At 39.7% G+C, this 12,755-nt stretch overlaps 2 protein-coding genes across 4 annotated transcripts in view; both read left to right on the forward strand.

Annotated features, from left to right (window-relative positions):
• Positions 1-374: 374 nt before the first annotated feature.
• Positions 375-7,092, forward strand: LOC103136982 (polyadenylate-binding protein 1). Of its 3 annotated transcripts, XM_007550472.2 has the most exons (17): positions 375-617; positions 756-820; positions 926-1,207; positions 1,315-1,508; positions 1,658-1,773; positions 2,089-2,228; positions 2,329-2,423; positions 2,543-2,680; positions 3,713-3,808; positions 3,895-4,167; positions 4,264-4,354; positions 5,021-5,143; positions 5,229-5,371; positions 6,146-6,230; positions 6,328-6,458; positions 6,537-6,627; positions 6,721-7,092. In XM_007550472.2, exons 3-16 carry the CDS (start codon positions 1,015-1,017, stop codon positions 6,624-6,626), a joined length of 1,908 nt encoding a protein of 635 aa, XP_007550534.1. In that variant the 5' UTR covers positions 375-617; positions 756-820; positions 926-1,014; the 3' UTR covers position 6,627; positions 6,721-7,092. The 3 variants fall into 3 exon arrangements, with proteins under 3 accessions (XP_007550534.1, XP_007550533.1, XP_016526157.1); XM_007550471.2 differs by lacking the exon at positions 756-820 and having other exon boundaries at positions 375-714; XM_016670671.1 differs by lacking the exon at positions 756-820 and having other exon boundaries at positions 375-619.
• A 2,161-nt stretch (positions 7,093-9,253) lies between these two features.
• The window catches only part of LOC103136983 (E3 ubiquitin-protein ligase RNF19A), a 25,009-nt gene continuing 21,507 nt past the window's right edge, over positions 9,254-12,755 (forward strand). The window contains exon 1 of the mRNA XM_016670676.1: positions 9,254-9,501. Within this exon, the coding sequence (XP_016526162.1) occupies positions 9,495-9,501 (7 nt within the window). The 5' untranslated portion in view covers positions 9,254-9,494. The remainder of the gene's footprint in view (positions 9,502-12,755) is intronic.

A 12,755-nucleotide genomic window follows, 5' to 3' on the forward strand; every position in this document is an offset into this window, starting at 1 on the left:
TGGACCTTTGCAATATTTCTTTTTCAACATTTCTTTTCTTTTTCCTTTTCATAGTTCAATAACAGCAAGGTCTCCAGGTCCTGCATCATTCTTCTAGCAACCCCTCCAAAAAGCCATATTTGTTCTGTCATTTTCTTAGTGTCCTGTCAAAGCCAGAATTTATGGAGAAAAAAAAAACTCATCTTTTCCCTGGGCTCGTCTTAAGCTCTAATTTTCTGAGAAACTGGGTTTAAATTTTTCAAACTATGTATAGTAAAATTTTAGTAAGATTATTCAATTAAATTCTCTACATGTTATTTTACTCATAAACATTAAATATCGCGAGAAACGTGACGCTAACCACGGTTAGTGCACGCGCCGGCGTTTCGACTGGAATCTGGAAACAGCCTCCCCCGTCCTTCCTTTCATTCTTGTAATCCGTCTGCGTAGGGTGTGCTCCGGAGCTAGCCTCGGCACACATTTTATTATTATGAAACAAACCAAAAGCTAGTGAGCACCCGCAGACATATTTTTATAAGAAAACCTAAAATCGGTGAAGCAGGATTTGATTTGCCAACAAAGCAACGCGAAGAAGACGCTGCCTTCGAAAAAGAACGAAAGACGGAACGACGAAAACGGTGTTAGCAAGCTACGTTACTAGCGTCATTGTTGAGAGCGCGGCTAATTAACGATAGCCTGTTATTTCTCCCCACATTTAAAGAAGTATTACTTACAGTAAGTTAATTGTCGCTGTTTGTGTCTTGTTGTATCGATAGTTTATCGCTCTTTGTGATTTTGAAGGAGCTAAACGTCTCAAATTGTGACATTTAAGCCATATTGGGTAGGCCGCACTCCGACATTTTGCTACATAGCCGAGCTACATAGCCCACGTTGTTAGCAGTTAACGGTTTTTTTCTGTCTCTTCTCTTTTTATTTGCCAAAACAGAGTGAAGAAAACGTATTTAACTTTCCTGACAGCCACTATTGCGCGTCGAACTCAAACAGCTATCTGATTGAAAACAAACGACGCCCGACATGAATCCCAGCGCGCCTAGCTACCCCATGGCCTCGCTCTACGTAGGAGACCTGCACCCAGATGTTACCGAGGCCATGCTCTACGAGAAATTCAGCCCGGCCGGACCCATCCTGTCTATCAGAGTGTGCAGAGACATGATCACCCGGCGTTCGCTGGGATATGCGTATGTTAACTTCCAACAACCAGCTGATGGTAGGATATAGTTACAAAGAGAAGTCACTTGTAAAGTCACTTGTACTTCATATACGACAGGGTGCCTAAGGTTATTCTTTTGTTTTATTTTTTCAAAACGTTTCTAGCTGAAAGGGCTTTGGACACGATGAACTTCGATGTGATTAAGGGCAGGCCTCTCCGCATCATGTGGTCCCAGCGTGACCCCTCCTTGAGGAAGAGCGGGGTGGGAAACATCTTCATCAAAAACCTCGACAAGTCCATTGACAACAAGGCCCTTTATGACACCTTCTCTGCGTTTGGAAACATCCTCTCTTGCAAGGTAAGACAGTGACAGATCTATTCTGTGTTAATGCATGAGTTAGGATTTCACAAGATTAAAGCTAGTTTGTAATGCTTGGCCTGCATGGTGTGTGTGTGTGTGTGTGTTTCAATGTTTTTTTTAACATCCTCAAATCTGTCCTTTCTAAGGTGGTTTGTGATGAAAATGGCTCAAAAGGTTACGGTTTTGTGCACTTTGAGACCCACGAAGCAGCTGAGCGTGCCATTGAGAAAATGAACGGCATGTTGCTCAATGACAGAAAAGTGTAAGTGGTGGAGATTGTTACACTTTTGTTTTTAAAACGTGTGAGGGGAATGTGCTTAACAAACATTTTGATGCCTAACTCAGAGCGCTATTTTTGTGTTTTCCTGCATCTTGTCAACCAGCATCCCGTAAACTCGAAACATTTACAAATAAAGCATCTCTAAAATACAGAGGGAATCACTACATTTTGAATTTGATTCTTAAAAAAAATCTATCATAATTTGGATGCAATTACGATGCCGTCTGTATTTGTATACTTCTGCTGTTTTATATCATAGTGTGTGACTTAAGCATACTTTTGTCATTTTTTTAACAGATTTGTCGGCCGCTTCAAGTCGCGCAAAGAGAGGGAGGCTGAGCTGGGGGCACGTGCCAGAGAGTTTACCAACGTTTACATCAAAAACTTCGGGGAGGACATGGATGATGAGAAGCTGAAGGAGTTATTTAGCAAATATGGTGAGACGTCAAGATTTCAGATGCGGACGATTGCAAGTCGCCAGCTATCGGGTATGAAGTGGCTGGGTAAATGTGTTGATTAGCCTGCCTGTTTCTGAAGGTCCTGCGCTCAGCATCCGGGTCATGACGGACGAGAGCGGCAAGTCCAAGGGATTCGGCTTCGTCAGCTTCGAGAGGCACGAAGATGCTCAGAAAGTTAGCATACGTTTCATGTCTTTTTTATTATTATTATTATCGAACGTGGTTTCAGTTTCATGTTTGCCATTTGAATTGAATCTGAATGTGTTTCCGCTCCATTTCTGGTGGCTTTGTAGGCCGTGGACGACATGAACGGCAAAGAACTGAATGGCCGACAGGTGTATGTGGGCCGCGCACAGAAGAAGGGCGAGCGCCAGAATGAACTTAAACGCAAATTTGAGCAGATGAAGCAAGATCGCATGACCAGATACCAGGTTGGTGTTTGTTCTGTGACGGTTTAACAGTTAACATGTTGCAGGCTTTGATAGAGATATGTCAGTCTGGAAAATAAAAAAAAAATTATTCAAGTAGTTAGTGAGGTGTGACAATATGGCACCGTAAGCTAACCTTGGCTTTAACCTCTGTTTAATGTCACAAATGTGGTTCATTTATCTGTATATGTGGATAATAACTAGCTGCAGAGATAAACTTTTTAGAACCCAATACTGTGTAAGGCTGTAAGTAAAACAAGGACATAAAATTGAAAAATAATTTATTATTTCGACTACTTCACAAAGATGCATTGTGACAAAATGCATCTGCGTAGATACATGTGTAGATACTTATATTTTTTATACGTAGCGTGTACTTGATACTTTGACCATCTGTCGAGGCTGAATGTACATCTTATAAATCCACATCTTGCACTCACAGTACACTTACAACCTTTGATTTGGTTATACACAAGTCATAAGATCCAGTGAATCATTTACAAACTGATAACGGTATGCATTGTTTGATCAGTATGGCAGCTCAACTTCTAACCCCACTGCTTCATAGAGAAGGCAAGATAAATTAAATTTTAATTAGAACAGTGCTTTGCTTATTCAGACAATAGAAACTTCAGAAATCTTATTTTGTTTACTGTACTACTTGAGAACCAGGATCAATTGGAATGTATGTGTGATTTAATTTTTTTCTTTGTAAAGACTTTTGTTGTGAATTGGCTCTATATAAATTTAATAGAATTAATCAACATTATCGCAATACACAGCTATTAGTACAATAACTAAATTTAATCCTTTGTCCTAAGTAAGCACAATAAAAAAAAATCACAACAGTATTTATAGCTTTATTAAAATGAAAAAAAACTTTTCAAAATAAAAAACTGAAAGAATCTATAATTGGTATACAAGATTGCATAAAGATTGGTTTTATAACTTAAATATTCAGTCACAGTTCAGAATCGTAACTATTTAAATTCCTCTGAAGTTGGGCTTTATTTAATTTCATTTCTCTTTTCCCAGGGTGTCAACCTGTACGTTAAAAACCTCGACGATGGCCTAGACGACGAGCGTTTGCGAAAGGAGTTCTCCCCGTTCGGGACCATCACCAGTGCGAAGGTAAAGCCAGTCTTCTAATTCAGATAAAATGTCACGTCAGCTGGTGGTCTGAAAACGCAACGGATGTCTTCCACTCTTGGCTTCAGGTGATGATGGAGGGCGGCCGCAGCAAAGGTTTCGGGTTCGTGTGCTTTTCATCGCCTGAAGAGGCCACTAAAGCTGTGACGGAAATGAATGGGCGCATTGTGGCTACGAAGCCTCTGTATGTGGCGCTGGCTCAGCGGAAGGAAGAGCGCCAGGCCCACCTGACCAACCAATACATGCAGAGGATGGCCACGGTCCGGGCCGTGCCCAACCCTGTCCTCAACCCCTACCAGCCCGCTCCACCCTCAGGCTACTTCATGGCAGCTATTCCACAGGTGAACCCCCCAGGCAGCTGATTAACATGGTTTGCTAATATTCCATCAGTACTTTTATGTGGATTTGTATTTAACATTACATATCGGTGTTTTTAGGCTCAGAACCGCGCTGCGTATTACTCCGCCAACCAGTTGGCCCAGCTCCGCCCCAGTCCTCGCTGGGCTGCTCAGGGAGTGCGACCTCAGCGTAAGTCGTTTCTCCTATGTTCCTTTAAAGCTGCAGTATGTAACTTTTTATGTAAAAAAATAATAATTGTTAAAACTATCACCATTTTGTGAAGGAATAATATGAGACAAATGACCTGTGAAAAAAATTAATTCCCCTCCTTCCAGTATTGCCATCTGAAGAAACGCACCGCTCCCAGTGAGAAACGAGCAATCAGCCAGGAGGGTCTTATTGCTGTCAATCAGCCTCGTGTTCTCGTGGGTAACTGTGCTAATGGGAGAGAAACAACTTACCATTCCATATCTGCTGTCATCTGTGGCCATGCTAACTAGCCTTAGTTAGCATGGCCACAGATGACTCTAAGAAGGAGCTGTAGCATAGCGCAGAGCAAGGGAAAGAGGGATTGTGTTGTGAGCAGTGTGTATACAAGCATGATTGATGGCACTAAGACCCTCCTCCTGTTTGTAATTGTATTTTGTAGTCAACACTGGGAGAAGACAGCTTGCTTTTTTTGTTTTTGTTTTTTTCACAGATTTTTCCATACTTGCATCACAATATAGAGATAGTTTTAACAAATATGTAAAATAAATATATATATATATATATTTTTTTATAAAACTTGCATAATGGAGCTTCAACTCTTAAACATCCTGATGTTGATGCATTAATTGTGTGGAATTTCTTCAGATTTCCAAAACATGCCCAACGCCATGCGTCCCTCAGCACCAAGGCCCCAGACCTTCAACACCATTCGTGCTACCACTACCACCAACACCCAGGTTCCGCGCATGATGGCCTCCCAGCGCATGCGTAAGGATTTCACGTCACAACATCCTAACGAGGTGGTCGCTCTCTGTGGGCGTTTTTAACCAATTGTCTCTGGTTCTCCCCTCAGCCACCCAGGCCCTCGGCCAGCGCCCTGCAAGCGCTTCAGCCACTGCAGCCCCAGTCCGTACCATGCCTCAGTACAAATATGCTGCCGGTGTGCGCAACCCCCAGCAACACATGGCGTCCCAGCCACAAGTTGCCATGCAGCAAGTAAGTAGACATTTTGCATTTGCATACAAATCAATTGTTTCAAATAGAAATTCACTTTTTTCACTTCTGATACCAATATCTGAGGTTTACTGTCAAGTCCAATACAGAATAACGGTGCTGGATTGACATGAGATGTTTCTTGACATCGAAGTACTGAATTATGATTGTATTTGGTAACTCTGCACTAGTACAACACACTTAAATACACCAATAGCTTCACGTTTATTTTTTGTTTTCTTTATTTTGAACATGATAGAAATATAAAATCACACACGAGCAAGGAATGCAAAAGACACATTTTTATCCAATAATCTTAATATGCTCCAAAAGGAGTAGGAAGAAGTAAGAAACCTTTGAACTCCTACCCCATAAACTTATACAATATTTTCAGATGGAGCTTCATTATTAAGAAAAAAAAAAGAAAGAAAATGACACAGGTTAGTTAATTTTTCCATCTTATCTTGGTGTACATGTCTAAATATATACATCTATACCCACACACTCAGATGGTCTAGCGTCAATTTACATATTCACAATAGTGCTATCTCTAAACTGCTCAGAAAGTGGAATTAGGGATTCAAAATATAATGTCAATAGAATTAAATGGAATAGATCTGCCCTTATGGATTGAGGACACTGACATTGAAACTCGATCTAGAAATTTTAAATATCTGGACCCATATAGATATCCAAGTTACTTTGTTATTGGCATAGTTGGTGCGGACTTTGTCTTGTTTTTGGTCGGATTTTGTCTGACGTCTTTCTGTCTCGTAGCCTGCTGTCCATGTCCAAGGTCAGGAGCCCCTGACTGCTTCCATGCTGGCTGCTGCTCCTCCTCAGGAGCAGAAGCAGATGCTGGGTGAGTGAACAATCAGCTCTGATGGAGATTTCTGGGACTCTTTAAAACACCTTCAGTTGAGTTGTTTTATGACCCAGTTGACTGCTTCCCTCCTCAGGTGAGCGTCTGTTCCCCCTGATCCAGAATATGCACCCCAGCCTGGCTGGTAAGATCACCGGTATGCTTCTGGAGATAGACAACTCTGAGCTGCTTCACATGCTTGAGTCACCTGAATCTCTGCGCTCCAAGGTTTGCTTCATCTTGAACATATTGAGTTGTGTTGAAACACTGCATTTGCTTTGGGGTTCATAAACATTTCTGCTTCAGGTGGATGAGGCTGTTGCTGTGCTTCAGGCCCACCAGGCCAAAGAGGCTGCGCAGAAGTCCACCACACCTGCCGGTGTTCCCAGCGTCTAAGGTGGGGACAATACACAGTTAAACATTATGAACATTGTTCAAACTATTGTCTGGAATATTTATATATATTTTTTTCTTTGTTTTTGTCTTGCAGCTTGAGCATTTTGAAACCTGCTTCACCGATGGAAAAAGAGAAAAAAAACTTAAACATTGAAAAACCTAAAACTCAGAAAACATCGCAAAACGATAAATTATTTCTTAAAAAAAAAAAAAGAAAAAGAAATTGAATCTGCCAGGTCTAGAGATGGTTTGACTAGACCTTGATCATAAACAAAAATTAGTTTAAAAAAATAGCAAAATAGATAAAATTGAAAATTGTAATAAATTTGAATGCATTCCTCTGTTTTATGTCATTTTACTGTGTCAGTGCTCAAACTGTCAGCAATGTCAGGGAAATGGTTGCTGAGCATTTTGAGGTGATTTGTATCGTAAACTACTGGCTGTAATAAAACATCATTCGAAATTACCACTCCTGGTGTGGGATTTATTGTTAACACGACTGATAAGAAAAACCACATTCCATTTGTCGCACATCACGTCTTCAGCTCAGATTCTCAGCAGCTTTCTCCACTAGGTGTCACTGTTGTCTCAATCACAGGACTGGATCATTTTTGCCCTGACATTTGTTGAGCATAGCAGGAAACCACCTGCCTCTGTTCTTGAGCATTACATTGATACAAATCTGTCTTGTTCACTACAAATATGTACAGAATGTTCAAGTGGTTGGAAAAAATCCTGTATTCTGCTGCCTGTCACATGTCAAAATTCTGGTACAAGCAGTTTACGTGTTGGTTTTTTCTGCTTAATTAGGAATTTCCTACTTGAGTATGGGGTTTCAAACATGTGACAGGATTTGAATGTAGTTAATGAGCTTTCTAACTATGCAGGCTTATACTTCATTTCCTCTTGAATCACTTGGACACAAGGCTTTCACATAATCATTTCCATCTTGGATTGGGATGGCGCTCTAAAGCTATCTTGTCTGCCATCTCATTACCAAATTGTCTCATGTACTATCTGCCCATTTTGTAAAACAAATAAAAGAGGGAAAATGGTTAGTTACTTCAGTAAAAAGGGTATTTGTGGAATCACTTGTAGCATATAGCTAAATATATGCTAACAATATATATGCTAAAAAAATCACCTTCAGTGGATGCTTCCTAAATAGTTAATGACTGGTTTTAAAAATTGAATTTTACTCCTTTGTAATAACTAGAATCAGTTTGGAGTTGAGTGTAAATCTGCCTTTATACTTGATTTGATTTGATTATATATTTATGGATATGAATTGGATTTCTTATAAAGTGCCTTGTGGCTACATACACTATTGCATAAGCAAATTTTGCAACCGTTAGGGATGACTGTATGCTACTCAATATTTAGTCATTTCTAATGTCTGAGCTGGAAATGTATTCAAAAGTACTTTTTGATCTTAAAAGGATATTAAATATTTGAAAGCAGAAAAGTAAGCAAAAATCCTTGTTGCTGCACAGCATCCAAAAAAGGCAGTGCTTCAATGAAAGAAATTATGAACCAGTACCATCTGTGTAAACCGGTCTACCAGATACGACTGATAATATGGAAATTAAAGAGTGAAAAAAGGGAAAATGTTACGTGAAGTTGTAATTATTAAATAATGTGACCCATATTAAAATCAAGCATAATATCCTGCCAAACTGAAGTAGGGAGGATATTATGTACCTTGCTTTTGTTCACTAAAGCAGTCTACATGTAAAGACGAAATGCAAAACTAATAAGCAAGTAAACAGAAATACAACAATAATCCAACTTGTGCAATATAAAAAGTTTAATGATGCTGTGTGGATATTGTTGGGCCCGCCAAGTAACATTTTACCCTGGGCCTCCAAAAGCATAGAGTTGGCTCTGGTTTCTCTCTTTTTAGTTTTATGCAGAGGTGGGTATAATATCCAAAAATTACTTGACACACAGTTATGATGGTTCATAATAAAAGTACGCAAGTAAAAGTAAAACGTGTGGGGTAGTAAAATTACCCCAGACGTTTTTTTTCCCCAAAGAGTTACTTACGTAAATGTAACTATTTACCACCCACCTCAGCTTTTCGATGTGCTTGAGGAGTGCTTAACCTTAAACAACTTCTTTCCATTCAAAAATTGTGTCAGTAGTATTACAAATACATTAGTTGAGATACAACTTACTTCCAAAAAGTGAAGAGTCCAGAGTCCGTTCGCTTCGCGACACAAACTCTCGCGATACTATTTGAATTTCCAGAGCTAGAACGAGATCAGCGAACAACAGAGCAATCTCTTGTAGGAGCTGTTGTCGTTCGAAACGGGGCTGCTGGGTGGGACCGAAGAAAGGGGAAAATAAGTGCCTCTCTCAGCGTATGAGGAATTCACGGCACAGCAGCTGGGCGAGTCATAAGTCAGGTTCACCTTTCTTAAAACGCATCACGTCTGGTGTTTCCCACGGTCTCCAGAACAAGTGTCACTGGCAACAGACGGTAGGTTCTCTCAACGCGTTTAGCTAAGCTTGCTAGCCAGCTGCTAACGCTCGCTGTGTAGAAGTTAGTTAGCTTTGTTGGGAGTCTGATGGCCGTCACTGAGGCAAGCTGTGACCTATGAAAAATGTCCATTCTCTCGTGTGTTTTTACCGTGTTTGCCGAAGCCTGTGTGTATTTGTACGTTACATATAGTTAATAATTTCCATCAGCTGTTGTCAAACAGTGAGCTATGTAGCTACCTCAGCAAACATTCTATCTTTGCTGAGAAGTTTCAGCGTAAGAGGGGTGCAAATCAAAACAGCAACAGTTGATGCCTCGATAATTTTTAAAACATCAGATGACTATTAAAACATCAGATGACCATCAGGTAACCCATCACCGACGACATGGAAGGTCGGTCTAAAGTTCTGCTTTAGTGATTTTTATTTATTTATTTGGTTACATATTTAAACTCTTCGAACAGCCGTAGTGAAAGTCACGATTTCGGGGGGTTGCGACGTTACCGCACTACGTATGTAAACAAATGAATTTACGTCAAAAGATCTTCATTATGTCATTGCTTTTCCTTCCTACCTTGACTCTTATACAGATCATTTGATCAACCCTTTTTTTAAAATAGTTATTTAAATTGAGAAGGTACCGCTTTTGATGTGTTGTACATAAAACCTTCATATGCTAAGTAAAACCAATCACCTGTTGATACCAAAATAACGGTTTGGATATTAATTATCCCATATCCATCCTTGGAACTTGGGTACGCTTCTCTCAACCACTGCAAACTGCCGGGAACAGATTTGCACGGTTAAGGGAAAGTTTTCTAACTTTATAAAACTGCTTTCTGCCTCAGTAGTTATGATTTTTATAACATTACTTTGGTATTTGAGAAATGGAAAATGCATGGGGAGTTAGACAATTGAAACTTTTCAAAAAGTCAAAATTTTATAATTGGTTGTTGAGGTTAAATGTCAATCTTGAATGAAATATGTACTTAGTTTTTACTTAATTTCCTTTTGTAAATGAATTATTTATTGTCATATAATATGGATAAAAATATACAATGAAATTAAATGAAAATGTTCTTTTCCTGAGGAAACTGATCTCTGATTGGGTGTAGAGAATCGCTTGTATTTCTTTTTGCCTGAAAAGCTGGCATAAACTCTTTCCAGTATTAATCTCTGACCATCATATTTATTCCCATCAGAGTCACCAACTCCTGTACTGAATGGTGGACAGTTATCATATTTTCTCTGGGTAATATGCTGTTATCTTCAAATTCAGTAGTAAGATTTTAAATTGATGTTTTTTCTTAGTTTTTTTATTTCCTTATCACCAACCTCCCTGGAAATAAACAATTATCTAGTTATTTATGTTGACATGGTAACAGTTGAACAATAAAAGTTGTCTAGAAAAAGTACAGCCTATCGTCATCGTTTGGATGTTCGAATCCGCTTCCTAAGAACACAGTGGTTTTTAACACCATACACCTAAGCTTAAATTAAAGGTCATTGGCTCGCCATGCCACAGCCTGTGTGCCAGTGTGTGTGTCAGGACCTGTGTGTGACCTCCCTTTATTGGTTGATGATAAACACAGCTGCAAGACCAGAAAGTAAGAGGTCACAGCACTGTGTTGATTCTGACACATTAAATATTTTTAATTTGGTTAATTGAAAATAATCTTATTGCTTAAAGACTCTCAGTCATTTTTGATTCAGTGCCACAGATGGACTTTTTTAATCCTTTATTTATACAGAAAAAAAATCTCTTGATACTCGCTGTCTCATTTTCAAGGGAGACCTGTTACATATGTCACAAAAAAGAAACAAAAAAAAACAATCAACTGTTTTAAAATTATTGCTATTTGAGATTTAACTGTTTACTTAAAAGAGTACATATTTTTCTCTAATTTTCTGCTATAATACAATAGAAACAGTCCTGATTGTCACACAAAGGTGAAATTCAAAAAAAGGGGCTAGGCACACCACTAAATTGTATAGCAAGCTTTATTATCCCCCGTAATAGCCAATTCGGTTTATTTATATAGCTCCAGTTCACAACGAATGCCATTTCAAGGCATTTAAGCTCATTTCTCATGTGGTTAAAGGCGGTCATCCATCTCTTATTCCATGACATCACCACATGGGGCTTCGCAACGACTCGCAACTAAAGCGACTCTGCAGCTTTTCCAACTACATTTTAGTTTGGGGTCAGATGACTGTGTGCATCTCTCATCAATAGTTCCAAACCAGAGTAAGCTATCCCATCATTTTGCTTTAGATGGTCTATGGCAAAGATGTGAAACTCCAGTCCTTGAGAGCTGGAGTCCTGTGGCTTTTGAATATCTCTCTGCTTCACATAATATGGTCATTGGTAGGACGCTGGGAAACTTGGCTATATGTTGAGGTTATTTAGTCATTTAATTCAGGTGTGTTGGACCAGGGACGCTTTGGAATGTTGCAGGACAGCGGCCCTTGAGGACTGGGGGTGGTTTCCTCTTCTCTATGGGGTATAAGGTATAAGGCTCATGTGTTAATGGGGTAATATTGGGTTGTCAGGCAACCTGCTTACCACCGTTCTTATGACTGGTGTCATGTTTGTGTTTGTATTCTACAGTATGAAGAGCTCATTTAAAGAAATGTTTACTCCACGTATTGCTAATACCTGCTTCACTCTGCGATTTTTGTCCCGATTTCCACCTTCCAACAATCTTAAGGATCCCCTGATTATTGGGATGACTTTTTTTTTTTTTTTTTTAAGGTTTTATTGGCTCTGGTGGCCTTTTATTTGATAGTTAATTGATAGGAAAGTCGGTATTGAGAGAAGGGGAAGACATGCAGCAAAGGTCACCAGGCCGGGAATCGAACTGGTGCAGCAGGGCCGAGCGCAAATCGTGACACCGCACCTACTAATGGCACTTCCGGTGGCAGGTGTCATTACGCGCCACAAGTGCCACTGTTTTCGGGTCTAGCTGTCAGAGTTGCCATTGACTTCGGCTGACCTCGGCACCTCATACTGGCACTTCCTGTGACACCTGCCATTAGTGCCACTGTTTTCGGGGCTAGCCGTAAGTGTTAGCTTACGGCTAACACTTACGTAAGCTAATACTTACGGCTAAGTGTTAGCTTACGTAACACTTCGGAAAATGGACTACATATCCCATGATGCTTTATAACTAGTAGAAGAAGAACTTGAAGACAGACGAAGAAGAAAGAATTTAGTAAGAGTTTTTTTTCGCAGAAAGACTTATGTTAGCTGAATTCCTACACTTTTTCGTATATCATTATGTATGATTCGTTCATCCTATTATTCACTAAAGTTCATCTGAATAATCCAGCCGACTCCTTTCGTCTTTGAATTAATCGAATACACAACAGGTATCAGGGATGCAATTGGTTTCGGCACCTTTGCAACAGCTGAGTCTGGCTTCCACTAGAGCTGCCGTTAGGTGTCCAGGATGTTTCAGAGCTGTCGCAACTGGTGCCGATGTTTTGGGGGATGGCAATGACAGTTTTTGGAAAACATGTTACTTATATTGCCTGTTTATACATTTTTTATTTCAATGGTAATTGTATTGGTTAATTATCCGTTTAACACCTTGAATATTTTTGACTTAATTTAATTGAAGGAAGATGGCCAAAGTAATTGAATCT

This window comes from Poecilia formosa, unplaced genomic scaffold, assembly GCF_000485575.1.
Source record: "Poecilia formosa unplaced genomic scaffold, Poecilia_formosa-5.1.2 Scaffold36, whole genome shotgun sequence".
Taxonomy (NCBI): domain Eukaryota; kingdom Metazoa; phylum Chordata; class Actinopteri; order Cyprinodontiformes; family Poeciliidae; genus Poecilia; species Poecilia formosa.

Coding starts and splice junctions, on each gene's coding strand:
- LOC103136982 (XM_007550471.2), top strand. CDS start 1,015: ATGAATCCCAGCGCGCCTAGCTACCCCATGGCCTCGCTCTACGTAGGA. Junction 1,509..1,657: donor GAAACATCCTCTCTTGCAAG/GTAAGACAGTGA, acceptor GTCCTTTCTAAG/GTGGTTTGTGATGAAAATGG. Junction 3,809..3,894: donor GGACCATCACCAGTGCGAAG/GTAAAGCCAGTC, acceptor TCTTGGCTTCAG/GTGATGATGGAGGGCGGCCG.